The sequence below is a fragment of the Scardinius erythrophthalmus genome, assembly GCF_964197995.2.
Source record: "Scardinius erythrophthalmus genome assembly, chromosome: 5".
Taxonomy (NCBI): domain Eukaryota; kingdom Metazoa; phylum Chordata; class Actinopteri; order Cypriniformes; family Leuciscidae; genus Scardinius; species Scardinius erythrophthalmus.
The window spans coordinates 8,830,050-8,857,618 of NC_138225.1; the positions used below are offsets into that span (position 1 = coordinate 8,830,050).

At 37.6% G+C, this 27,569-nt stretch overlaps 1 protein-coding gene across 4 annotated transcripts; it reads right to left on the minus strand.

Moving 5' to 3' along the window:
* Positions 1 to 1,688: 1,688 nt before the first annotated feature.
* On the minus strand, positions 1,689 to 27,569 carry ypel1 (yippee-like 1). Of its 4 annotated transcripts, none has more exons than XM_081366984.1 (6): positions 27,282 to 27,548; positions 22,436 to 22,514; positions 22,055 to 22,342; positions 9,429 to 9,472; positions 7,229 to 7,337; positions 1,689 to 5,118 (listed from the first exon to the last, which is right to left on the minus strand). In XM_081366984.1, exons 3-6 carry the CDS (start codon positions 22,169 to 22,171, stop codon positions 5,029 to 5,031), a joined length of 360 nt encoding a protein of 119 aa, XP_081223110.1. In that variant the 5' UTR covers positions 22,172 to 22,342; positions 22,436 to 22,514; positions 27,282 to 27,548; the 3' UTR covers positions 1,689 to 5,028. The 4 variants fall into 4 exon arrangements, with proteins under 4 accessions (XP_081223110.1, XP_081223111.1, XP_081223112.1 ...); XM_081366985.1 differs by lacking the exon at positions 27,282 to 27,548 and adding an exon at positions 25,871 to 26,135; XM_081366986.1 differs by lacking the exon at positions 22,436 to 22,514 and having other exon boundaries at positions 27,282 to 27,569.

Here is a 27,569-nt window from a genome sequence, read left to right on the forward strand (position 1 = left end):
AGTAGGCCTAGACATGAATACTATTGTGTTGAACATTAAAATCTGATGTTCAGCCAACCTCGAACTTTCAGAGCAGACGCTTCTTGATGATAAAAGGAGAAAAAACACAGTAAGAAAGAAGTTCTGTTTTCTTATGATCTAGTGATATTAACCATGCATAAAAAAACACACTGGCTTTCAAATGTTGTGTGCATGTTTAGTACTGATACTGGCTCAAACATTTTTTACCTGGGTGGTTTTGCATGATTTGCTCCCAACACAGATCTGAATCGGTTTCAGTTTTCCAATGTTGCTTTTAGATTTATTTTTTTTCTGTTGCAAAATAACAAAAATTGCTTCAGCAAGTATATGCAAAGATATAGTGACTAAAGTTTGCATATACAGTAGAGATTCAGATTTGACATTAGTGGTGGAGGATTGCAGGATTACAGAATAATTACCTCAGTGATTGCACAGCTTAATCATTACACATATGCTTATTAGCCTGAGGATCTAAACAGGTCTAGTGTGAATACAGACGTATAGTCCACACTGACTGACTTGGGTTTCAGGTCAATGAATCAGGTCAAAGGACTTTAACATTAAAACTCTGCTTTACTGGTCTGACTAAACATCATTAAATGCTTTGTTTTCCTTAGTGTACAACTCAACTTCGATATCTGCTTTTACTTCAATATAACCTTCTCTTATCAACATTAAAGGCATGCTGTTTATTACCACAGTAAGTCATTTCAACTTGTGCCTGAATTTATAAAAACAGAAAAGATTTGAAAGGAAATACACCATTGAAGTCTATAGGTCGACAATAAATGTTTAAAAGAGGAAAGAAGAAAATGGCTTATAGGGAAACTTAAAGGGTTCTGTCAGGCACTTAATATACAATTGGGGTTCCCATCATGGATTTAGTTTTTAGTAATTTTTCATTTTAATTAAAGCTCATAAACATACTCTATCATTAGAAAAAAAAAGTAACCTGTAAAACATCAAAACATCAGTAAAACGCTGGCTATATATAGAACCCCATTATGCCATTGTTTGCTAAGAGTGTAGCACTAAAACATTTGTCAGTATGAGAAATGTGTGATAGAATCCATTCCTTCAATTCATGCCGACATGCACAAAAAAATCTATTAAACATGGAAACTTTCACTTCAAATGACTATGCATACAGCACTAATTTACTTAAAATTTAAAAATGTTACTTAAAAATCTGTCAATCCGTCCACTATGCTACAATCACCCATAGACTTTGTAAATACATTTATAAACTAAATGTAATGGAATATTCCAAGTTAAGTTAAACTGAAGCTCAATTATTTAATAGCCTGCATAATAGATTATGATATGAATCTAGACCTTTGTGATATCAGATATTAACTATATATCAGCAATAGCAATACAAATGCAAATGGGCAACGAGACTCAGAAGTGATAAAAGCATTTGCCTAATGTTTCTGACAACGCATTGCTTTAATGCCACGACTTTTGAATTTTAAGCCAACATGCAAAGCTGGTGAGTGTCAATAGACCATTCTCCTTGATCAACAGGAGAATAAATACAACTAGAAAATGTAATGAAAAAAATGCTTTTTGATCAGTTTTACGAAGGACAGCTGAAGGACACTTGTGATTATTTTTTAAGATATTAAATCAAAAAAAAAAAAAAAAAAGATCCAACAAATCCACAATACCATTTAAGCTTTATTGTGATATCGGATAGTCTACAATACAGTGAAAACAGACAAATGTGACTTTTCTTTACTAGGACAGAATGCAAAGCAATGTAATCAAGTAAAAAGAAGAAAAAAGCTTTTTTTTTGCATTGAAGAAAAAAAGAAAGAAAACCAGGCACGACTTAATATAGCCATTATAAACACAACATGCTTTAGACCTTATATTTTAACAGTCCTAAGAAAAGAACTCTGCAAACTTATACAATCGTTTCCTTTGCATACCACTGTCGCCTAAACTAGATGTCATTTCAATGACAAATCTCAAATGAACAGCTCTAGAAACGTTTGAAACCAGTGTCACCAAAAGAAACGGCAAAAAAGGGAAGTAAACAATCTTTTCCACCGCCAACACCTCAATATGTTGCTGTAAAAGACAAATAACAATTAAAAATTGTTTCAATTAATTTCCCACTTGGTATTCAGAGAGGCCACAAACTCACTTTTTGGTTTGACCAAGTGATTCAGTTTCCAGATTGGTACTATATGTTAAAAACAACGCTTTCGGCTGAAAGGTTTCATGATTTTTGGTGCACAGACTGCACACTGACAGTGACACTGGTTTGGATCTAGTTCTGATTCTGAAAGTCTTAGGGAAAGCTGTTTTTTTTTTTGTTTTTTTTTTGTTAAACGGTCTGGGTTCGGCGTTTCTATTGTGAAATTTCGGCAGGTGAATCCAGCTCACCGCTGACCATGACGCTAAAACACGACCAGCAGACTTTCGGCTATTAGGCTCTCGACAGGAAACTATCGAAGGATGAAAATCAACTTTAATATATAAAAACAAAACAACAAAAACAAAGCTTATCATCAAGCTAAGAGAGCACACATCAAAACACGCTGTGATACAGCAAAAGAAGTGTAATAAAGGAAACAGCACAGAGGAACTAGTGAACAACAGCAAAAACGGCTACAAATAAAGTGAGGAAAGTAAGGGAACACGCATACATGCATCCACACACTCACTCGCTCGCTCTGTCGGCATTCACACACACACATATAAAGCCAAAGGTACAGTGAACAAAAGTGCTTCAAGTCGGGGAAGTAGAGAAACTAACCCAGTAGAAATATGTATAAAACCTTAAATATGTTACTTTATGTACAAAACTGTGTGAGAGGGACAATGTATTGTCTGTAACTCTGTATCATCTTTCAAGTAAGATATATCTACAACTATTTTGTTTGCATTGTCTTTGACTGATTCAAAGGTCACGTGACCTGACTGACCTTATCGGTGACGAACCCCGACTGAGGGTTCGCCACTCGTCCTACTATTGCCCGCCGTCCCACCCGCCCATAAGCACGACAAAACCTCGATATTTATTCATATCATTCATTATATATAGTTATACTTGATAGAAATCTACATTAAATTCCCCTCTTTACCTCTACAGGAAGTAAGCTCCGCCCCCTCCCGCTCTAACCACCCCGCCCCCTTTTATATACTTTGCAGGATACAACCACTGTTTCATAACATCTCTAGCTTTGACATAGAACTATGAAAAAATACTGGATTATATTATGCTTCGGTATAGACTTTCGAGTGGATAGAGGCTCTGTGAGGTTCGTTTCCAAGTTCGAGTTCGAGCTCCCGCTTCTAGTAGATGTGCTGGGTTCTCGGAGTCATGCGCCGCACAACAACAGGAGAGGGAGATTTCTTTTTTTAATCTTTTGAAGAGGCACAAGATTCATGCTGCTTAGAGGCAAAGACTCGGAGAAAAGCTACAAAAAGGAACGCATGGGCTCGCATGCTCTCAGACAGTCCGGGTAAAGTGCAGAAGGTTTAAAAGTGAAAGCTCTGGATTGCATTTATCTCTATTAGCAGCAAAAGAATCACGTGACGTCACTTTGAATGGTGTCTGATTGTTACATTTGAGGCCGGTTTCTGATGCGCGCATCAAATTGAACGAATCGCGAGCGTGGCGAACAGGTCTGCCAGCCTGTGGAAGGAAGCGGAAGCGAAAGCAGCAGATTTTGTGTGTTTGAAACGAGAGGGAGATGATCAAGCCAGCAACCACCCAACCCTGCAAATCATTCAAAGCATCTCATACAATCATTCGATTATTATCAATGAAAAAAGGCCATTCAATGGACAGACTTTTGCCTCTAAACCCATGAACAAGGCCTCTGCAAAGTGCAAACAAAGTAACTGCATTCAAGTATGCCATAAACATAATGCGTAAAACACACAGAGCTAACATGCGTGTGCATGTCCTAACATGTGGTTTAACACATAAATTACACATAGCAATGAACATACACATGATTGTAATATCAACAACAATAGTTTTGTAAAATCATTTGGCGTGAAGGGGGATGAAAACGTAATGCAAACATTGTTCCGAGGAGGACACTAGTTTCAGTTTTCCCCTAATGTCCAGTGCATCCAACCGGCTGTAGCTCGTCTTGTGTTTTTCCTCTCGTATATAGTACGGTTGCAAAAATGGAACCTGCCACAAATGCCAACTCAAAGACGCGTGTTTGTGTAATCTCACCAAAAGCACCAGAGGCAACTAAAGCTCCTGTAGGGGGGTCAAGACGCTACTGCTGTACCAGAGTGTCCCGCGAATTGCACAGTGAAGTCATCCGAGGAAGAAAAGAAACGTTTCGATTCGGAAATAAAATGGTTAAAACGCAAGGGAGATCATAAATACAAAAAAACGCTATGCCACTGCAATGCTGAACGCCCACCCCATCCAAAATATACTGCTACATAGCCTCTAACGCATGTCAATCGTGTCGGTCGCCACCCCAACGCGAACGGAAAGACGATCGGGGCGGGTCGGACTCGGAGAAGGAGAAAAATGCTAACCAGTAACATCAGTCCACCAGGGAGGACTCCAGATTCCCGTCGAAAAGAAAGTATACACACTAGAGCGCACACCTCCCGCTTATTCACAAAAAGAGCGGAGGATGTCAAACGAAAAAAATGAGACTGTCTTCTGGATACTGTTGACAGCTTACGAGGAGGGCCGAGCACACCGAAACCAGTTAATGGGGCGGAAACTGAGTCCAACGGGAAAGGAGAAGGTTCGGATCCCAAAGTGTTGACATGTACATCTCCGAAAAGGTCCTAGAGAGTCTTTCAGTGACCGCAGATGTCTTTGATACGCTTTCCGTCACTCTGTCTTTGAGTTTTGTGATGACCCAGTTTAGATGTGTCATGGTTGACGTTGGCGTGTGTGTGCGCGCGCGTGTCTGTGCGTTTGTGTACGTGTGCGTGTGGTGGTGTCACTCGGCAAAGTCCACAACAGAGCAGCCCAAAGGTCACTGAGCAGAGAGAGGAAGTAGGCCGAGGTCACTCCCAGCCATTATCTTTGATCATGTGAGCCAGCTCGATGATGAATTTGCCTTCTTTGTATTTCTGACTGCTCTCAAATGCATGCTCCTGTAACAGAGACAAAAACAGACAAATGTTACAACCAAAAAAATAATAATTCAAATTCACAAAGCAAGTGTTGACTACTGAAATCAGAAAATATTTTTGTCCACTTTTCATGCTCTTAACTCTGTCCCCGCCACTGACGGAATTTTCCGGCAATCCATGTTTTCACTGTTATACGGTAGGGGGCGCTATTACGCATCTTCTGAAAGAGCAAAGGATCTCGGGATCGAAAAACAAGCGGAGAAGCAGCAGCAGAAACAAGCGATGGAAGCACTGCTTGCGCGTACAGTATGTAAGCTAACATGATCAACAAACATTAAAAAGCATATAAATCAAAACTGCCAAACGTTACTTGATGAAATGTTGAACCCATGAAGAGGTATTTGATTATCGTTCTGAATCTGTCAAACATATCTGTTGATATGTTGTATGTTTAGATATTTCTACAACAAAAAGTTTTGAGAAAATGATCAAAAATGCTGCAGCTGGCTGGCAACTTTTGTCAAAAAAAAAAAATGGAGGAGAAAGAATTACAAGATTATAATCATTGAATTGCGATTTTCTGATAAAAAAAAAAATAATTGCGATTTAAAATGCTAATTTTTCAACAAATAAAAAATAAGCTCCAGGTTTACTGTGCTTGTTTGTAAGGCTACACAATGTGGCCAAAACATTTCTAATCAATATGACTATAAAATAATAATAAATAGGGGGGAAATACAATGTTATAAACTTGTATGCTGAAATTATGGTCTTTTTAACCCCTTTTGAACCTCCTCTCACACCTGTCCATTACTCATCTGGACTGAAATCGGCCTCAGGATGATAACTCTACACTTGCAGCTTCCTGAAATAAGAGCAGTTCCAGAGAGGTTCTCATCAGATGATGACGAAAAAGCTAAGAAAAACTGGTCTGTGATCAGTGTTCCAGAGTGACTAGTGGCTCTGTAATCAAACATGTGGAGACCTGAAGACTAACAAGATTGAGTCATGATGTAAAATCCCTCTTAACCAATCCTGAGACACGATTAGAGCTCCTGTTTAATCAGGAAGAGAACTATATAAAGCCTAAATACCCGCCATCTACAAAAACTGAGCTTTCTTTTATCGTTAGTTTTAGGTGAAATGATTAATAGTTTACAAAAAGCTAATTTATTAACAATATACCAATGCTTTCCAAAGCAGAGATACATACACCTTTGCTTTTTCTCACATTAACATCCAATTAGTGAAGGCATTTTGAATAGGTTGGAATATATTTGACAACTTGATTACATATTTTGCATTTAAAGTAGCTCATTGATGATCCAAATTTACATTAATCAATATTAAACCATATTTCACATTTACAGTAGTTACATACTGTTCAAATGTTTGAGGTTGGTTAGATTTCTTAAAAGTTATAAGTTTCTTAAAAATTGCATTTATTTGATCAAAAATACAGTAGAAACACTATAATATTGTGAAATATTACTACTTAAGATTATTAATTTACAATAGCTGTTTTCTATCTTAAAATATGTACATTTTAAAATGTACTGTTAAATGTACTTTACTGTTTCACTAATGCAATGTGTCCTTGCTAAATAAAAGTATTATTTTCATGATATTTCAAACTATTTTAAATGCACATCACATGTGCGAGCATTATATTATGAGATAGTGTCTAAGGATTTATCAATGAAGGTTATGATGAAGTGTTATTGGTACTGATCTATTAAGTGTCTGCTGTTAAGATTGCATATGGAAACACAACAGCGCGAACACTAACAGCATCAAAGTGGGCCGTAATTGAGCTGTGAATAAAGACATATATAGAGCTATATCTGTGCTGGACTGCAGCGAGAAGTCAATGCAAGGCATGTTAATTCTGGTCACTGGAGCCCAGCTAAGTAACAGGATATCAGTAGACAAAAATAAAGAAACCCACACAGCTCAGATTTGCCAAATGCTGTCACTGCAACTGCAGAACAAGCTCTCTGACAAGCACATAACAGCAAAGTGCAACACATTGAAACAAAAAGCAGCTTGTATTGTGATGCAAGGAATAGAAATGCAGGAGTTTAAAATAATAGTCTATAATTTGTGTGTAATGGAAGGAGAGTCAACTTACGTATTTCCAGCCCAGAGTGGTTTTACAATTTTCACAGTAGATGTCTGCCACAGCATGTAAACCTGTCAGGAGAACCCTCTCCTCCGCTGGACCACAACCGACATTCACACTGAGGGAAAAGAGGTTAATCAGTGGTCAAAATGTGACTGACCTGTTTCCTGAAAGTCATTGTGGGTAATCTTTACTGGATGACCACTAAGTAGGTCAGAAGCAGTACTACAGCAGATGTGAAGAGACCAGCGGCCATGCAGCATCACAGTGAAACGAGACTTGGGTACAGCTAGGGTAACTTTGCCACATTTTATTGTAACATAAATCCACTGGCATTTAAAAAAAGACTAAGAACAAGAAGTTTGCCAAACCATACATACACAAACTGCAGCATTCAATTAAATGCAAATGACATGAGAATAGATTTACGAATGATTTCTGCTTGTCTTTAATGGGGCTCAATGTTAGTAAAGTTACAAATTTAGAAGCAAAAGATTATTTAAATTAGCAGGTGGGGATCAGATGCATAATGAGCTGGCTTTGATGTTATAGTCAAATCTTATTTAAATACATAATGAATAATAAACTACCATTCAAACGTTTAGGGTTGGTAAGATTTTTGAAAGAATTCTCGTGTTCACCAATGCTGCATTTATTTGATCAAAAATACAGTAACATTTTGTGAAATATTATTACAATTTAAAATAACTTTTACTTTAACATTTTAAAATGTCATTTATTCCTGTGATGCTGATTTGCTGCTCAGGAAAATTTCCTATTATTATAATCAATTTTGAAAACAGTTGTGTTGCTTAATATTTTTGTAGAGACTGTGATGCATTTTTTTCTGGGGAAAAAATGTATTCATTGATGAATAGAAAGTTCAAAAGAACACCATCATTTGGAACATTATAAATGTCTTTACTGTCACTTTTGATTAATATAACCCATTCTTTATAAATAAAAGTATTAATTTCTTGAGAAAAAAAGTGTTACTGAAATCTTACTGAGCTTTTGAACAGTAGTATATATCTGTAAATATTGAGACGTGCATAAACAAGCTTTTTCTAATTTTGCAGCCAACTAAATTTGTTGCAATGCAATTCTCACATACAATTTCAGAAATTCTGTATAGGTAAATATTGTGTTATTCAGTTCATTTCAGCATTCAGAATATTTCAAGGGACACCAAAGCTCTCTTAACAAAATAATCTTTCTTGCGTTTACATTAGAAGCCGAAACTTCCACATGTGATGACAGCAGCCTCTATACGTTTGCACTGGCAGTGTTTAACACTTGTGCTCTGCTGTTCAGTCTGTGAATTGCCTGAGGAATGTCACAGGTCACTAACACGAACAGTCAACCTCGACTTTATCATCGTAATATCTCACACACACCAGAGCGCTAGCTTAAACACACTGGTAGCGCAATGCTGAAATATGATGAATCATCAACTCGCATCATTAGATAGCAGTGCTATGTTTAGGCCTACAGCTCTTTTTAATATGCAAAACAGCTATAGCCGTTCCTCTATGAGTCTCAGACAGAGATATAAGGGATAATGTGCAGTCAAACGGTCATTTTCGCAAAATAAACCCCTTCTGGGTGATATAAGACCCCTCTGCTTTGCACTCCATCTGGGTCTATTTTGCAATAACATCCAGAAACATTCTCCCTTATATACACTACCGTTCAAAAGTTTGGGATCAGAATGATTTTTTGATGTTTTTGAAAGAAGTCTCTTATGCTCACCAATGCTGCATCTATTTGATCAAAAATATAGTATATAATATGAAATATTTTATTACAATTTAAAATAATTGTTTTCTATTTGAATATATTTTAAAAAATGTCATTTATTCCTGTGATCAAAGCTGAATTTTCAGCATCATTACTCCAGTCTTCAGTGTCACATGATCCTTCAGAAATCATTCTAATTTGATGCTCAAGAAACGTTTCTTGTTATTATCAATGTTAAAAATTGTCGTACTGTCAATGCCTGCGTAATATTTTTTATTTAAAATATAAATCCTTTGTGCCATTATAAATGTTGCTGCTGTCATTTTTGATGCATCCTTGCTGAATAATAGTAATTTCTTAAAAAAAAAAAAACATTTACTGACCCCAAACTTTTAAACAATAGTGTATCGTCTTAATTCACAACAAGAAAATGCTATAAATTGTTGATGTGAATGAGATAATTACTTACACTGAATTAAAGAGGTAGGCTCGTCCCTGGCTGCCTTGGAATGACTAGAGAGACAAAAAGAGAAATATAATGTTATGTATGAAGATAATGTTCAGATCAGAGTTCTCGCACACTCACAAATGCATCGGACACGCACATGGTTTTCCATGAACGATTCACTAAGAGGCATTAAAAGAGAGTGCGTGTGGGCGTTATGGTGCTCTGTCTATGTTTGTTCGTGTGTGTGTGTGTGTGTTCATGGAAAGTCTGTCTGAAATACACGGTGTTCTGACAGCCAAGTTCTGGTCACAGGCCAACATGTGCATTTGATAAATGGTTCTTAGCATATGTGTGTGCAAGTATGAAACAGTGTTTCTCTTTTAGAAAATGTGTGTGTATGTGGGCTTATGACACTCTACATAATAAGCTCCACACATTGAGCTGACTAACAGACAGTGAAGGAACAGAGGTGCTTTTATTCCTCCTCATAAAAATGGAGATAAAGCTACACTGAATGGAGTCGCTTCTGTTGGGTTTCCATTCAGTGTTCAATGATATAGTTCACCCAAAAATGAAAAGTCATCATTTACTCATGCTGGTCCAAACCTGTATGGCTGTCTTTCTTTTCTTTTTTTTTAATTTGTGGAACACAAAAAGGTAAAATTTTGAAGAATTTCCTGGCCACTCTTTTTAAAATAATCAAATCTGTCAAGTCCAAAAATGGCAAATAAATAAATGAAATGAAATAAATAATACAAATGAATTAATTAAAACACATCATAAGTGATCCATAAGACTCAGATTCCTAAATTTCAGAACAAAAACCTTGAAACCTGCTGTACTTCCTTGGCATGTTCAATATAATTTATGAACAAATCTCTTTTAGTCATTTAGTTCAGGGGTGATTATTGATTATTGCCACTTTCCTAGACATAATTAATATTTTACAAACTATAAATGTTTGCTAGTACATATCTGTATTTAAATGTCAGAAACATAAAAATAAACATTATGTGGTTGAAAACACTGAACAATTGTATTATATGACAAGCACGAGTATGTCTGTCTCTGGTTCAGCAGCCAATGTGTGAATGCAGATTTTAATTTAGCAGTTGATCATGTGACGCACTGAGCGTTCTAATCACCCCGGTTACTTCAAAGGGTTAATTATCAAATTAAAAAAAATATTAGGTTTTTTGTCTTTTGGAAGCTGCATTAAAATCAATTTGGGCTCAAAAATCTAAGGGGACACGTGCCTCCGTTTGAATGGGCATCTGAACTCACATAAAGATATGATTTAAAAAAATGAAATAGTGCACAAGTCACTATAAGCTTGATATCTCTATGAGGAATATCTCATATAACTATGAGGAATGATCAGCATACCCCTAAAAAGAGCTTCTTTTGTCTTCCACAGAAAAAAAAAGGAAAGTCTAGAAAGTTTGGAGCAACATGATTGTAAGTAAATGATGTCAGAACTTTCATTTTTGGTTGAACTAATCCCCTAAGTGTCAGGTGTTTTTAAAGCTGTCTGCGTCCTTCTTTCTTCTCTGTCAGTATCTCTAGCTCCTTAATCTCTTCTCTGGCCACTTTCTTCTCTTTGCTGATGGTTTTGAAAGCATTAACCTGTTTAGCATCTACCACACCCTAATAACACCGATAATAGAGTTTAGTCTAATGAGGGCAAGAATACTTCAGCCATGCACGTACACAAACAGCACTGCAAAAGCAGCAATGAACAGCATACAAATAAAATGTAAATACTGTTCATATACTATAAAGTTTGGAACAACACAACTTACTTTAAATATTATTTGGTTAATTATTATTAGTGGTCGACCGTCCGACATAGATTTTTCGCTGGCTGATATAAGCCATTATCACACTAATTGATTTTAATTTGAAACTGCTAAGTTTGGAAAGGATTTTACAAGACACTTCTTTTTAACATGTTCACATTCAGAATATGCAACAATTAAAGTGACACTTTCCTTAGCAAACACCACTAATAACGGCACTCAGTGATGGTGAGAATATTGAGAGGAGACTGTGAAAAAACACACAAGGGAACTTAGTCATAAAAAGTCGGTCTGTATGTTCTAGCAGTAAGTCGTGTGCAAAGGTTAAGCAGACGTATTCATGGATGGAGCACTGAGTGCTCTGACAAAGCAGCTAAAAATATGGATTACCAACAACAAGTGCGATGCTTTGCAGATTAGGAAAGCTTTTTTGGAAAACGGTTAAAATAATGCACCACCAATGCATACACCCATGAATTTTCAAACTATCCACATATGTACATCCATGAGTTTTCTCCGAAAGCAGCGCATGCTTGTTGGTGTGGGTGGTTGGATTTAGGCCAGTGTGCTCCTGGTAACCAGCTGTCATCCTCGGTCGCAGGAGCTGGGGCATGGGCGAATCGGCTTTACTTTTCCACTGCCGGTGACCTGAGTTTAGCTACAAGCCTAATAAAGACCGTTAAAGCCCACAGCGGCTGTCTGTGCTCTTCTAAGAGGAGTGTCTAACCAGCTCACGCTGAAGGCAAACGGGTAATTTTATAGGGACATTGACACAATGAAAGGCCCCCAACTGTGTCGTTTAACATTGTGGGACAAGTAAATCTGGCTGTTGTTACAATGGCAGTGTGTGCATAATGCACATGGGAATGAGAGGAGGGGCAAAAGCTGTGCATTTAGGAGGAAGAGAATGCATTCAAGCCAGATCGTTGAGATTTAATTACAGATCTGCCTCTATTATTATGTCATAATTACAAAAGCAGCACGCTACAGTCCTGGGAAACATTCAGTGCAAATACGCAAAGAGATACATTAGCAACTGCTAACAGAAAGTGTATTATACAAGCTTCCGATTCAGAGTATGAAATGTTTAAGACTGAAATGTTTCAGAGCTTCTCTTAATAATTCATTCATTACAGTTACTTTTTTGCAGGAGAAATGACTAGTGTTCCACGTGACTCGTTTCTTTAAGGTTTTTGACATGCCTTGAGGATATCTTGGTAAGTGTTGCTTGGTTTTGAACTACTGTAACCATAACAGCAGGCCACACATAAGGGATCCCTGGGATTCGACACAAATTTCTCTTTTAAAGCGATTAATGAACACTTTAATGTTTTTTCCCCGTGACAAGGGCCAAGGCTATTTGGGTTAATCTGCAGATGCAATGAAGTGTAGATCAATTATTTTAAAACGGTGGTTTGGTCCGTGGGGCCTAATGCATAAAAGCTGCATATACAAAAAAGGGGCTTTTGCCACAGGTAATACAATTTCCTTCATCAGGATTTACAAAAAAACTTTCAAAACTTTCTACCAAAGCTATGCATACTTGTGCTGGTGGTTTCATTTTAGTGACTCCAGTGGTCAGTTGGCAAACTGCTCAAACAGATACAAGAATTAACTTTAGCTGAATTCAACATTCATTTTGAAGCCATTGTTCATTTTACAAATATCTTTGGCATAATTGACTTTCAGATGTCAAACTGTGATTGCCTCGGACCAAAGTAGGTGATACCTACATTTTAACTAGTAGTCACATTGACAATTCACATCAATCTAAAACAATCTCTTGGCAAGTATCTGAACTGTGGCAACTAGCTATATTATTAAGACATCAAATGGTAACATAAGCTGTGTGCCAGTTTAGAATATAGACAGGGAATAATGCATAAAACATACACTACCATTCAAAAGTTAGTTTTTTACAGGATTTTATTTTATTCTGCAAAGACGCATTAAAATGATCAAAGGTGACAGAAAAGATCTTTTGTAACATTATTGTAAATTTCTTTAACTTCAAATAAATGTTGTCAAACTTGATAATATTAAGAAATGTTTCTTGAGCCCTAAATCAGCATTATAATGATTTCTGAAGGATCACGTGACACTGAAGACTGATGCTGAAAATTCAGCTTTGATTAAATTACATTTTAAAACATATTCACATAGAAAAGGGTTATATTAAACTAATAATACTTCACAATATTACTTTTTTTTTTTTTTTTTACTAAAAAGAAAGCAGCCTTGGTGAGCATAAGAGGCACTTCTCTCTAAAACATTACAAAAATCATGCCGTACCAAACTTTTGAATGGTAGTGTATGTGAACGAAAAATTAAATGCATTCTGACATATATACAGATAAAGCCAGCTGTGCATAGTTAAATGATATACTTCAGTTTGCACTGAAACGACACACATACTTGAAAAATCTCTGAACCAATGGAGATTTGGAGCATGTGTATTATCACTTTAAATACCAATTAGTAGATTTATGGCATCAATTTATTGATTCATGCTCGCATCATAAACTTTGACCAGCATCATCCACACACTTTAAAGTCAGAATATTTGGTCCACAACCGTAGAACATCAAAAAACAGACATCTCTCAGGTCTTTATGCAAAATGTTCCTCCAACGCAGGCTTATTTTATTGTGAGGCTAAAACTTTCCACCTGGCTTGAAAACAAAACCACCCATTCTTTTACTGCCTTCATTTATCTATTGGCTGAAGATCTGCTCAGCACTGACTGGCTGACTTTCCTCCCTCTCTCACTGGCCTTAAACTCTTCGGCTAACGTAACCTGAGATTACTGTTGTTAAAACAGAACAAGTGGGTCATTTACTGTTCTCATCAAAGGCACCTGGCTCAGAGACAAACTGCAGTCAATGCTGGGTTTGTTCTAATTCTTTTCAATCACTACGTGATTGTGGGAGCAGTTATGAGGCACATCTGATATTAGGGGTTTGGTAATTCACTTTAAATACAGAGGAGGAGAAATGGGGAGATTTACAGAAAAGGGATCAGAACCTGCAACCCATCAAATAACACTTCCAGATAAAGGCGCCAACATGGGCAGCATCCTAACTTCATAAACCTACACAAGCAGCATCTCTCTAATCGGACAATACTCTGATAAGCATAAAAATACATAGCACGCTTAAATAATTTTCAGTATTAAAAGAAAAATATTTATAATCAACTTTTTTCTTGCTCCTTCCATCATCTCGGTTTTACTTATTCACTAAATTTGACATAATGCATTCTGGGATTATAATTTGGCAGTAATGAGATTTGTTCATTTCTACCCCACTTTCTACATCGTATATCACTTAATTCACTAGTTCGCATGCCCATTTAGTCGCAAAGGTTAATAGTAAACTAACTTGGCTTGCTGTCCTTGGAGGAAGCTCGAACCTGAGGCTCGGCTTGAGTTAAAACCCCCCTATGATGGAATTGTGCATAAGAGGATAGAGATCATTTACTGGAGGAGAAGGGGAGGAGGAGGGCTGCTGGAAGAATTTGTCAATGGGATGACGTGCATATATAGTACGCTCGTAATGATGATTGACAGGACTGAATGTTTAGGCTTCTCCCGAACCTACTGTACATTTGGAACTTCATACAAATAATAGAGCAATGCATTGTTTAGGTCAATTAATCTGACGATTTTTGACCGGTTTTCGAAAAATCTTTCTGCCTGGTATTACTTACAAAATCAATCAATAGCCATGTAAATATATGGTATACATTTTCTATTTTCAAATATTATTAGTGGATTTTGGGCAAATAAATATATAATATAAATGCAAATAAGTGTAAATAAATATTTATATACATGTGTACACATACACATACGTTTGTGTAATTTATATATATATATATATATTTTAGGAGTGTAACGATACCCTCATGTCACAATTCGATACATATCACGATACTGAACTCATGATACGATATTATTGCGATACTCAAAAGATATCATAAAGGTTAACAAAAATGAACTCTTGATTAAAATGCTAAATTTGGTATTACATTGGGTGTGGAAATGAATAGGCTTGGACTTGGTGCTGGAAACCCAATGCACAGGACTATAGAGACACCAGAATAAAAAGATTCATGATTCTGAATCTGAAAACAGAATTATTTTAGACAAAATATGCTTACACTCTTTCACGGACTAGATATATTTGAAATAATGTAGGCCACTGGTAACATAAGACATTAGCAGGACCCACAAATATTCCCCCATTGCATTATATATAGCAGTTTAATGAAGTACTGACACTAAAAAACTTTTTTCACGCACACTAATTTTCATTTTGGGTGAACTATACACAATACATATTGTTGCATTTTTGTATTGCGATATATTGTGACACGATACATTGTTAAACCCCTGGATATTAGCTATTAATATCTGCTTTGCTGAATCACTGCAGTTTGAAAAATGTACCAAAATAACATATCTTAGAAGGTAAAATAATAATGCTGCAATTTTTTTGGAGGCACCCAGTATAAGGACTTAGACACTTAGACTTACACTAGATTGCTTAAAGTATAAAGATCTTGATGTAGTGCTATACGACCCAATGTCCCATCTCCGGAGCAGATGGGGTGTCTATCTGTGAGTCAGAAGGGTGCTTGACGATGACTTACTGATAAAGCTTTAGCTTAGCCTTTCCACAATACTGTCCGCATTCCGTCAGTGACGTTTGATGCCAATCCAATAGTTCAGCATGCAAGTCCTGCTTTTTATTGGCTAGCATCATGCCTGCTAATCCTTTCTAATGTTGATCCAATTTTTGGCAAGATATCATACCTCACCTCCTAGTTTATGAAAGAATGCATTAGTAGGACGCTATGCATCCTTTCAGTGGCGAATTCACCACAATTAAATGTCAAGAATGATTGCATTAAATGAAAGATAACAACGAGAAGACTGAGAAAGATATCTGACATGGCAAGTCTCAGCAATGCTGGAAGAGTGAAAGTACGTCATAAACAAATTGGCCTGCTTTAAAAGTTAAAACAAAAAAACACAACATTTTCCACTTTTAAGCGCTAACAAAGGCCTCCATTCTGAAACAAAGTGGGTCATAGTGCTGGGCGGTTTACCGGTTCATACCGAATACCGGTGTTTATTTTTGTTACGATATGAATTTTTAATATACCGCAAAACCGGTGTATGTCGCTTTAATCGGAACGCGGCGCTGCGCGACACAGTCTCACCCCTCATTTACAACACACGTCTGCGGCGCATTACAGCTGCGACAAGGTTTTATTCCGTCCTCCACGTGGTGCGTCAAAATAGACCAGGCGCCTATATTTAGCGAAGCGGCGCGGAGAGCCGCTTCTGGGAAGCTTCGATCTGAAACACAAGCATTGGCTAGAATGGGCACGACACGTGTGGGGGTGCGAGTCTTTTTTTCTTGCGGCGCGCGTGTTTTTATACTGTATTAACGTATATGAAGTGAACTGACGGTCTTTAGAAAAGTTTCTTTGTTATTACGATTGAATCTTTCTTTATCTTTCCTGATAAAGCAGTGTTTATGAGCGTTGCTGCTTTGTGTACAGCCGTTACCGGGGAAACCACTGTTTCTGCCGCTCCTAAAGCGCGTCCTGCTGGCACCTCTTTGTAAACAGCCTTGCAAACCTGTATTATTAATATTAGTGTGGATTTTTTCTATAATATTCACTCATGACAATAAAATAGGGCATTATAAGTAAATCTACTGCACTATTTCCTCTCTCACTCAGTAGAAAATGTGGTAAACACCCATCATGCTTGAGAAAAAAAAACCACACAAAAAAAAACCGGTAAAAACCGTGAAACCGGTATAATTTAGAAAAAAACCGTGATGTTGATTTTTGGTCAAACCGCCCAGCACTAGTGGGTCATCTTTAACAAAGCCATCTTTAGGCTTCGTCTAAATGTCAGGATATGTAAGGGACATCTGTTGAGCTTTTCATTGTGTAATGTCAATTCTTGCCCTTAAAATCTCCTCACAGATGTCAGCGCAGAAACAATGTACCTTTCATAATATACGACCTGCCATTGAGCACGTCCATTTGTTAATGAAATAAAGATGCGTGCCATGAAATGAGCCCTTAGGTTTGGAGTAGCTACAGGAGAAAGGTGCTGGACCCAGACTATCACCCTCAACGAAATGACATAATCAGCTTAGAGGTAATTCTTGGCATGGAGGAGATGAGATAGAGAAAGGAAGTCGCAGGCGAATCCAGTGCAGTCATACAGTATAGCAGAACCTCTCCTCACCAGAGCGACACACCTCCCCAGAGCATGTGGTGTTTTCCAAGTGCTAAGAGCATTAATGCTTTTATTTGGACACACAAACAACCCTTGCCTGCTGGATGAAGGAAAAGAGACTATCTGACAGATTCTGGAGGATGAACGCACTGGAGCTTGTGCTGAATTTTGTTTTGCTTACTGTGAAATTCCATTATTTGTCCTGAAGTTTGCCCCTGGTCTACCTTCATGTCCAAAAAAAGATCTGTCTAACTGGCATGGGCGCATACAGTCAGTCAATTAATCTGCGTGTAAAGAGGGCATGGTATTAGGGACTGCTGCTCTCCACAGATCTTATTTTAGATTTTGTGTGTATTTATATACAGATTGCAATGCATCACCAACTTGGTGGTCATATGATTCATACATTTCTACAGTACATTTTAGATATACTGTATGGAAATGTGTTTCTTAATATCAAAAAAGACTGATTTAATAAGTATATAGTCTGTCTGCACTGACTGTTTCAAAGTGAAACCAATGTTTTCCGTGTCTCTGAATGGCTCAGTTCACAGTAAAATACTCCATCTCCACATGTGAGTTTAGCATGCATTTGGGAACGTAGCGGGCAACGGTTATTTTCACATCTGCATAATTTCCAAAATGTTTATGGGCAGATGATTACAGCATTTCACTAGATTTGTAATGAGACACACATTTGTAAACCCATTTTCACAGAAATGGTAGTTTGGTAGAATTGCAGTTCCCGTCAAAATAAAAGCTCAAGGGTTTATCTCTTGCAAGTGAAGAAGTATTCTAATTAACAATAGTATTATAATTTCCCTACTGCAGCATAATGTAAAATTATATACTTATTAAATATTCATTTGCATTTGTTTAATTTAGGCTATTTCTCTCATAGGAATAATAATAATAATAATATACCATTATTATTATTATATTCTAATTGTTTGGCTTGCTATAACACCAGTGTGAATGTAATGTAGACCGACACACTATACCATGACTAAAGAGAGGGTTGATTCCCCTTTAAAGTTCAGTCAAAGTCAATGCACAGACTTTTCTCTTTGTTCAATTTGCAGACTTAACATGGGCTGGAGCTCTTAATTTTGAACTCTCAAAGTGCACCAGAAACTTTTTCTTACGAGGGGCCATGCCCCCGGACCCCCAAGAAGGACAGAGGTCCAGTCCCCATACTCTCACAAAATCCTCTGGGAAACACTGTATGTACATTTAGCCTTGACCTCTTTGTAATCTTAATACAATACAGGATTGCATGACTGCATATCCACATAATCTATGACCTTAAAACAACAACAATAACAGTCTCTAAATATGTAATGGAAATACAAGTTAACCAACATTCCATTCCTCAGGTCAAAATGATCAATAAAACGTTGCTGGATCACTTGGCAACTCATGAAAACTTGGAGGACACGTCAAACAGCTTCAGATTTCCGACCCATAAAGCAGCTACTGTATGTGACGTGGCTTCTTTTTGTTTGTAAAAATTTTAATTAGACCTTTTCTTTTCTTATAAAAATGAGAAAGCAAATCGAACTGTGGATGGATTCATGAAATTCTTCCTAAGAAGCTACGAATTTTTTAAAGATAATGTTCATAAGAATGTTCCAAAAAGGGATTCCAGAAAACTTCTAAATTTATCAGATATTTTCTTAAAGGGATAGTTCACCCAAAAATGAAAATGTATTCACCCTAGAGTTCTCAACGGGCCTGAAAATTACAACCCGACCCGACCCGGCCCGTGGCTTTTAAAGCCCGGACCCGATGTAACCCGACACATAAACATGAATTATCGGCCCGAACCCAACCCGCGGCCCGACGCCGCGTCGGTTTTTTTTTTTCTCTCATACACGTATTATCATGACCAGCAGACGGGAATTCAAATCAACCTTTAATGTTCACGCCTTTTAACAATACAAACAATACAAACAACTGAAACAATACACTTTAAATATATAAATAGGCTGTAGTAGCGACGGTGAATTCACCTGCGGCAAGTTTACTTCTCACCAACTCCATCTTCTTCTCCAGGCTAAAGGCGTGCACTGCACGCGTGTCAGGTCTGCCCCCGCCCCTCTCCATGATGCACGTTACAGCAGCCAGACTTTCTTTACAGTGACCAGCAGCGATTAATAATAAATGTTTTTTTTTTTTTTTTTTTTTTTTTACTGAACGGAAAAGATAAAGCCCGAGGTCCGACCCGACCCGAGTCATTTGATTATATTTTCGACCCGAACCCGGCCCGAACCCGCGGGTCCCGTCGGGTTTGTCGGGCCGACCCGACCCGTTGAGAACTCTAATTCACCCTCAAGTTGTTCCAGACCTCTTTGAATTTCTTTCTTCTGCTGAACACAAAAGGTATTTTGAAGAATATGGGTAATCAAACAGTAGATGGGCCCCATTGACTTCAATATTATGGAAAGATAAAAAATACTATGGAAGTCAATGGGTCTCATCAACTGTTTGCTTATCGACATTCTCCAAAATATCTTTTGTGTTCAGCAGAAGAAAGAAATTCATACAGGTTTGGAACAACTTGAGGGTGAGTAAATGATGACAGAATTTTCATTTTTGGTTGAACTATCCCGGCTTTAGGAATAATTGTAATCTTAAGGCGAGACACGGCAGGCGAAAACATAGTTTTTTTTCACTGGTCAATTTTGAGATTTTGGGATATTTGTCTTCAATAACATGTCTTCTTTCAGACTTGTGGTGAAAAAAAGTCAGAAATACACATTTAGGTCTTTATTTTACTACACTTTGTCTGTTTGCATCTGTAGATTTCTCCTAAATTCAACAAAAGTTGGCGTTGTAAATCATCCCGCTGCTCCTCGATCGCTGTCTGCTCCCTGTCATCACATACAACGTTAGAAAGCTCTCTCTCTCTCCTGTACAATGCTGTCGGATCCAAATATGGTAATTTCCTTTTTATCAGCAACCAATCGTGAAAGAAAAAGGGAGGATTTAACTCTAAATACGTAATCTCATTGGCTGATATAAATCTTTAAAGCCCGTTTTCTCAAAATGACTTTTCTCTCATACTCCAAGTCCACTTCAGTAGCACCTATATACACCAAACTTTCCAGTCTTGTACCTAGGTATATTATGAAGACATTTACAGAGGGATTTGTAAATATATTATTCCTAGCCTGATTTATATAACATTTGATTCCAGAAAACATGGTGAAAATCATTTTTTAAGGCTATTGACAGTATATTCTGATTTACAGGATAACAAAAGTAGATATTTATAAATCCCTCTGTTTTTCCCATCTAATATGTGAACACAATGAAAAAAGAATTTTGAACCTGGCTTTAACCAATACTCAGATTTCGTTTTTTAAAATATATGCAAATTGGCGCATATTTAATTAGATAATGCCTAATTTGCATATTTAAACATTAAATTACAGAAAACTTGTAATAGATTTTTTTTCTCATCTTAATGTAGGTAATCAACTGGGAATGTTTCATGGTGATATCTGCTAGTTACAATTTTTACCCAATTCACCTGTAGTGTCTCGCCTTAAGAATCTAATTTTCAAATCCCTTTAGCCTGGAAAACAAGAAATCAAACAGGTTAACCAAACCACCTGTTCCCAGAACTACAAGAGGGTCCGACTGATCCTGACAGGTGCTGTGCATACTGAGAAGTGGATCATCTCTTGCAGTAGCGTTAACAGCTTAGCCATCTGGGAGAGTGGCACGTGCCTCGTGTGTGAACATATCCTGCTAAATCCACCAAACAAGATGCAAAGTGTCTGCTGTGGTATCGCAGTATACCATACACAAAACCGTACGTCAGCTAGGCTGGTAAACCTATTATGAGTGCTGTCAGGAGACACAAAAACCGTCTAAGCACAGCAGAGACGTGACTTACAGCATGCTGCAAGGTAACAGAAAAATGTTATCTAGTGTATTACGCACACATATACATATGTACATGAGAGCTGTCATTTCCCCCCACTGTTTATTATTTTCAAATGAAGTAAAATTACTAGGTAAATAATTTTTTTAAATCTTTTATCCAAAGCGACTTACATGGCATTTAAGGTATGCATTTTCAATTCAACGCGTTACCTAGGAATCAATCCCATGTCTTTGGTGTTCCTGACGCTATGCTCAACTTGTATGAACTAACCATTTCCTTTAAGTATTTGAAGAGTTCAGATGCAAAAGCCTCTAAGTGCCATCTGAAATTTTCTTCTAGAATGATCATTTTTATCAAGCTCGTACATTTAAGTTCTGTAATTTCACTTAAATGGCAATGAAAATGACCTATTAATTGTCATTTAAGTGAAATTACAGAACTTAAATGTACGAGCTTGATAAAAATGACCATTCTAGAAGAAAATTTCAGATTCTTCATTTTGGTATCAATATTTTTATGTGAGGACTGTTCTTCTCAACTCGTGTTTCTTGAAATCCCGTGGTTACTGCAAAAGCCACAATAATTGGACTATGATCACAGTGCTGAATAATGTTAATTTAGTAGCATCGCTACTTTTAGTCAGTTACTCCCCAACACTGCCTGTAAGTCCATTAGAGTCGCCACTGACCTTTGAGATGAGCTCATCGTGATTGGCGAGATGTGCCCGGCAGTGGATGCAGCTGTAGGTTCGGTGACAGTTGGGCAGGTAGGCCTGGAAAGTCTTTGACTTTGTCATTTTGACCATCTCACAGTCGTGGTTCTCTTCACTGGGTTCTTCTGGGCTGGCACTAGACGAGTTGCAGCTTTGCTGAACTTGCTGACAGAAGAAACACTGGAAGATGCAAGCAAAAGCCGTCGTTGTTGTGGAGTGGGTGTGTGGCACGCTCCACACAGACACCACAGGAGAAAATACGACCTGGAAAAAGAAGGCAAGAAAAGGAGGATGGAGAAAGTCATTATTAATTGGCTTCTACCAAGCTATAAAAAGTTAGGGTAATCTTAAACTGACCTTTAGGACCCAAAAATCCTCATGATTTTCATCATTTACTCAACTCATGTCTTTCCAAAACCCTATGACTGTCTTTCTGCTGTGGAATACAAAATGAGAAATTGCACTGGTTACTTTTCCATGCAATTACGATGAATGTGAACCAGAGCAAAAGCACCACAGAAGTAGTTGTAAGCTTCACAAAAACATTCGTTTGAGTCGGCTCTCAAGTGATCCAGTTCACAAAATCAGTCTGAGGGAATCTTTCAAGAATTGGACTGGACTTGGTTCTCTTGATCCGACTTCCCTTCATTTAGTCTAACTCAATGATCCGTCGCATTTAAACAAAATTGAACTAAAAGGGTGGATGAATAACTACTTAAAATTATGGTCGTTATGACTTCAGATGACTTTGAATATAGTTCACGAGTTATATTGCCCACATTTATGATACTTTTATGGTACTCTTGCAACCTATTTGATGCTTAAAATTGCATGGAAAGAGTAACCATTAAATGACGACAAAGTTTTCCATTTTTGGGTTGAACTTACATTTGCATTTCGGCATTTAGCAGATACTTTTATCCAAAGCGACTTGCATGGCATTTAAGGTATGTATTTTCAATTCAATGCATTCCCTAGGAATCAATCCCATGTCCTTGGTGTTCCTAACGCCATGCTCAACTTGTATGAACTAACTATTTCTTTTAAGCATGAACAATTTGTCCTAGAATGGCAAAAAAAAAAAATTTGTATGCAAATGAGCAGCTCAAATCAGATAAAAGCAAAAGAAAACAATTTCCTCTTCACCCTTGACAGCTTAAGCCTGATCAACCTGTGAGACTGATGAAGTGTGAATAATAAAGATTTTCCCTCCAGCGAACACCACATATTTAACATTCACTTTTAGACAAGTTGTTTAAGCATGTCAAAAATGGCAGCTAGTTGCCCTGTGCACCAAGAGGACCAAGCTAAGCTCTATTGCCACTGTGGCAAACGCTTCATCTATAACACAATAACATTCAAATCATCTTGATTTACCAGACCAGACTGCCCCCTTTTTACAAAGCCAAAATAACACTAAAGCAGTGAACTAATTGTGGATGGTTATTTATACATCAATGATTTTAGCTACAGCACTTCCTTTGATTATCATGCAAAACCTTTGTACATGAACATGGCTATCAAAGTACCATATTGCCATGTGATGCCACTGTATCATGGAACTTTTCTGCAATAATAATAATTAAAGGCATTTCACACTGAAAGAGATAGTTCACCCAAAAATGAAAATTCTGTCATAATTTACTCAGCCTCAAGTTGTTCCAAACCTGTATGAATTTCTTTCTTCTGTTGACAACAAAAGATATTCTGAAAAATGTCAGTAACCAAACAGTTGATGGACCCCAATGACTTTTTCCGCCAATACTATTGAGGCCATTGAGGCTCATCAACTGTTTGGTTATCCATATTCTTTAAAATATTTTCTTTTGTGTTCAGCGGGAGAAAGAAATGGATACAGGTTTGGAACAATTTGAGGGTGAGTAGGCTAAATGATGGCAGAATTTTCATTTTTGGGTGAACTATCCCTTTAAGGCACTGGCCGATTTTAATATGTGGCTTTTCTAAAACACCATCTCTTTTTGACATTCATCATTCCATAGTTCCCATGCTGTTCACACAGACAAACAGAAAATAACAGGAAACTCTGTATAATGCGCTAATGAGGGGGCAACAACACTGTATGCTAAAGAAAACAGTCACTTCCGCAATAGCACAGGAAGCTCCAACCATGCCGACCAACAAAGCGCTCTGGCGCCGATGGGTTGCCAGATCTCGCTAAAAACACACTCTGACTTACCTAACCAAAATAAGTCTTAAGAAGAAACCCCATGCTGCTTTTGTTTTGCATAAAACATACATTATCAATGCAAAATTAATTTTGACGCTAAAAATGTCTTTTCGAGAACCATATCCTTTTCCTTAACCATTTAAATGTCTCTACAAATGACTCCATGAATAAATCTCACTCGTGCACACACGCACACATCTAGAGAATCTGAGGAAAGCAGACGCGGATGACTAAAGAGGAACTGTTCAACAATACACTGGGATTCTTTGTACAGCAAGTGGGATTATTTGACATCTGCTGCTATTAGTAGTCGATCATACGTCATTGTGATGTTATCAATCTCAAATATGCAACTGTATTATGTCAACAAGCCCTCAAAAAGGCCCAAAATTATAAGCGACTTTACGTAAACAAAACACAAATTCGCTTATAATAAGCGGAGTTGGCAACACTGTCGCGCGTGCACGAAGACAACAAGACCTCGCGCAGCGCTCGATGTGGCACGCGTCTCGGTGGAAATGAGAACTTTACCAGTAAACATTACATCGATAGATATTCTGTACTATATTATTATTATTTTTTTAATCTTACAAATCTATTAATCACGTAAATATGCACGAAAAAATATCGAGATTATTCCCTATATTTAATGTAATTAGTAGGCTACAAATTATAATGTAGCCTAAACACAAAAATAAGCACTAACGTGCTCGCGCAAATTACACGTCAAAGACAAGTTAATTAGAAAGAACACACACATCTGTAACATTTCGAAATTGAGCGATGAAAATATGATTCTAACTGTTCAGTTATAATATGTTTATAACTTCTCACCCTGTAAAAGCGCTGAAGTTTTGAAATAAAACCAGAGGACGGTCGATCTGAAGGAAGATCAACAGCAGACAAACAAAGGAGGCTCATGAGCGCGTGTTAACCTGACAGGATAAGGCTAATCATGAGTATGATGGCTTGAGAAAAACAATAACAGCTATAACAAATCTAACTATTTAAAAGCTCGAATAGTCGCGTTAAGCTACTAATCACTTATAATTCTAAGCAAGTTACTTATTCAGTGCAACTTATTCCGCATACGCATCTATTTGTCTCTTTTGTTTTGCTTCTATGTGACAAACAACTAAAGCAAGATGTTCATAAAAGCAATTCAGTGCGTCAACAATAGGCAACCAGTTACAAAAGGTGCAAATAGATTGTTGTCAGCGGGATCTTTAGAGCAAACAACAAAGAAACCGTGAGACCAACGTGGATACAAAACAAAGGCTCGTGCGTTGACAAAACCAGGAAGCGCAGTGACAGAGACCAAATTTGAGTCTCGATATCTGCAAACACTAATGCCAACGATAAATTGTCATTCTTTATGCAAACCAAATACGATATTTGTGTTTTTGTACCGTGCAATTCATTTACAAATCGCGTGCATGCATCCAACTCCACATTTTTTTCAAAGGCAGACGAGAGATTTAGACAAGGAAATGTTTTGAGCTTGTGTACATGTACAAATAATCGTTCTAAAACAATAATCTTGTTTTCACATATCAAATATAAAAGCATATTAGTTTGACATGAGCAGAAACTCATCAACTTACCACTTGAACTGGATCTCAATGCGAAGTTTGGCATAGATTTTCTATAGGGAAGCTGATATTTTTTTCCCCTCAACGTATGATTTGTGATATTTTTTATTTATTTTTGGTTCTGGTTGTCTTGTCTCGGTGCAGGTTCCGTCTGAGATCTCAAACTGAGACTATCTGACAGTTTTGTGTGTCGGTTAGGCTGTACATTTCTCTAGTCTTTGTTGCACTCTTTGTGTTTGTGTGATAGACTTGCTGCTTTGTGAGTGGGCGGGGCGTCGCATTACTGGCGTGCAAAGCAGCCAATAGCAGGGCTGCGAGGGCGTGGCCATCACTGAAGCGAAAATAATCCCGGATGTGTAAATAAATACAATGCAACTCAACGATTATATAGGTTAAGATGATGACTTCATCGTATCCATGTTTTGCATTATGTCCCCAGGCAGCTCTCAAAATTGAGAGCTGTATGTCCCAATGAAGAACAATTCAACGAAGTGTAATGGATTTAAATGTTTAGATTTGACAAATTGAATTGAGTTTCTTAGAATAGTCTGTAGTTTGAGCCCTATAATGTCACCGATTCCTTTTTATTATGATACACACACCCACACAAAGTCCACATGTGAAACATGCAATTCATGTCAACGTATCAAGCAAGAGTCATCACAGAGCAATATTGCTTAATTAATGGTTTGGGACTTGTGTAAGGGTGGGATACACAGCCTGACAGCGTTAAAGAAATGGCCCCATCTTTATGCGTCAGAGAGCATCTGCTACGCCTTATAAATAAGTGAAGAGACTGCCTAAAAATAAATGATGGTCACAAAAAAACAACCCAGTATTCTAGTAACTGTGCACAACTATAACGGCAGATGCAATGCATAAAGTAAAACTTATCCTTACTATATTGACATGCGTGTCATAGTCATCATATTCACTGACAGATAAATAACCCATTACCTATTGACACAGGCAGACAGACGCAGCGTTCCGACGATAATCAATACTCATCAATAGTTTCAAAAGCGAATGAATTCGTGGAATATGATCAAGTCTTCGGGTAAATAAGGAAGCCTGTCGCGTCGCCACCACTGTCCTGATGATGTCATATGTTTTCATTCTGCGTCCCATTTTATAACTCCGCGCCATAGTAACCCACAGTAAAGCTTTTCACACTGACTCAAGGCAATTATTACCCAGCTCACCATATAAAATACAAAATACAGAGTGTTACGCTTGACAGCGTCGTGTTTTAACTTGCTGCCTGCTGTAGGGATATAAAAACACAGCACTCCAATGTGACCTTCGCTGAGGCACTTATGGAGTCCTCTTAAAGCAACTCACACATTCGGGTGTTTACACAGGAAAATATCATCGAATTTAAAAACAAAACATGCCAAATGTTGCACGACGCAGAATGCGATACCTTTTAGGTGGCCGTGGATCAGTTGTTCTCCCCACTGCAGGGTTTCTCATTCAGGAGCACTGCTGTGGTGTCCGCATGTGTCACGACGGTGCAAGATGCTGTTGTTGTTGTTGTTGTTGTTGTTGTTGTTGTTTAGAGTCTTGTGTTCATATTTCTTTCGCTCCGACACTCTTCTCTGCGGATTTTTTTTTTTTTTTTTGAATGAGACTGTGATGCGATCACGTAGGCTACGAGGCGGAGGTCGCTATTAGTGTGCGCTCCACGCTCACTTACATTTACATCTGTCCC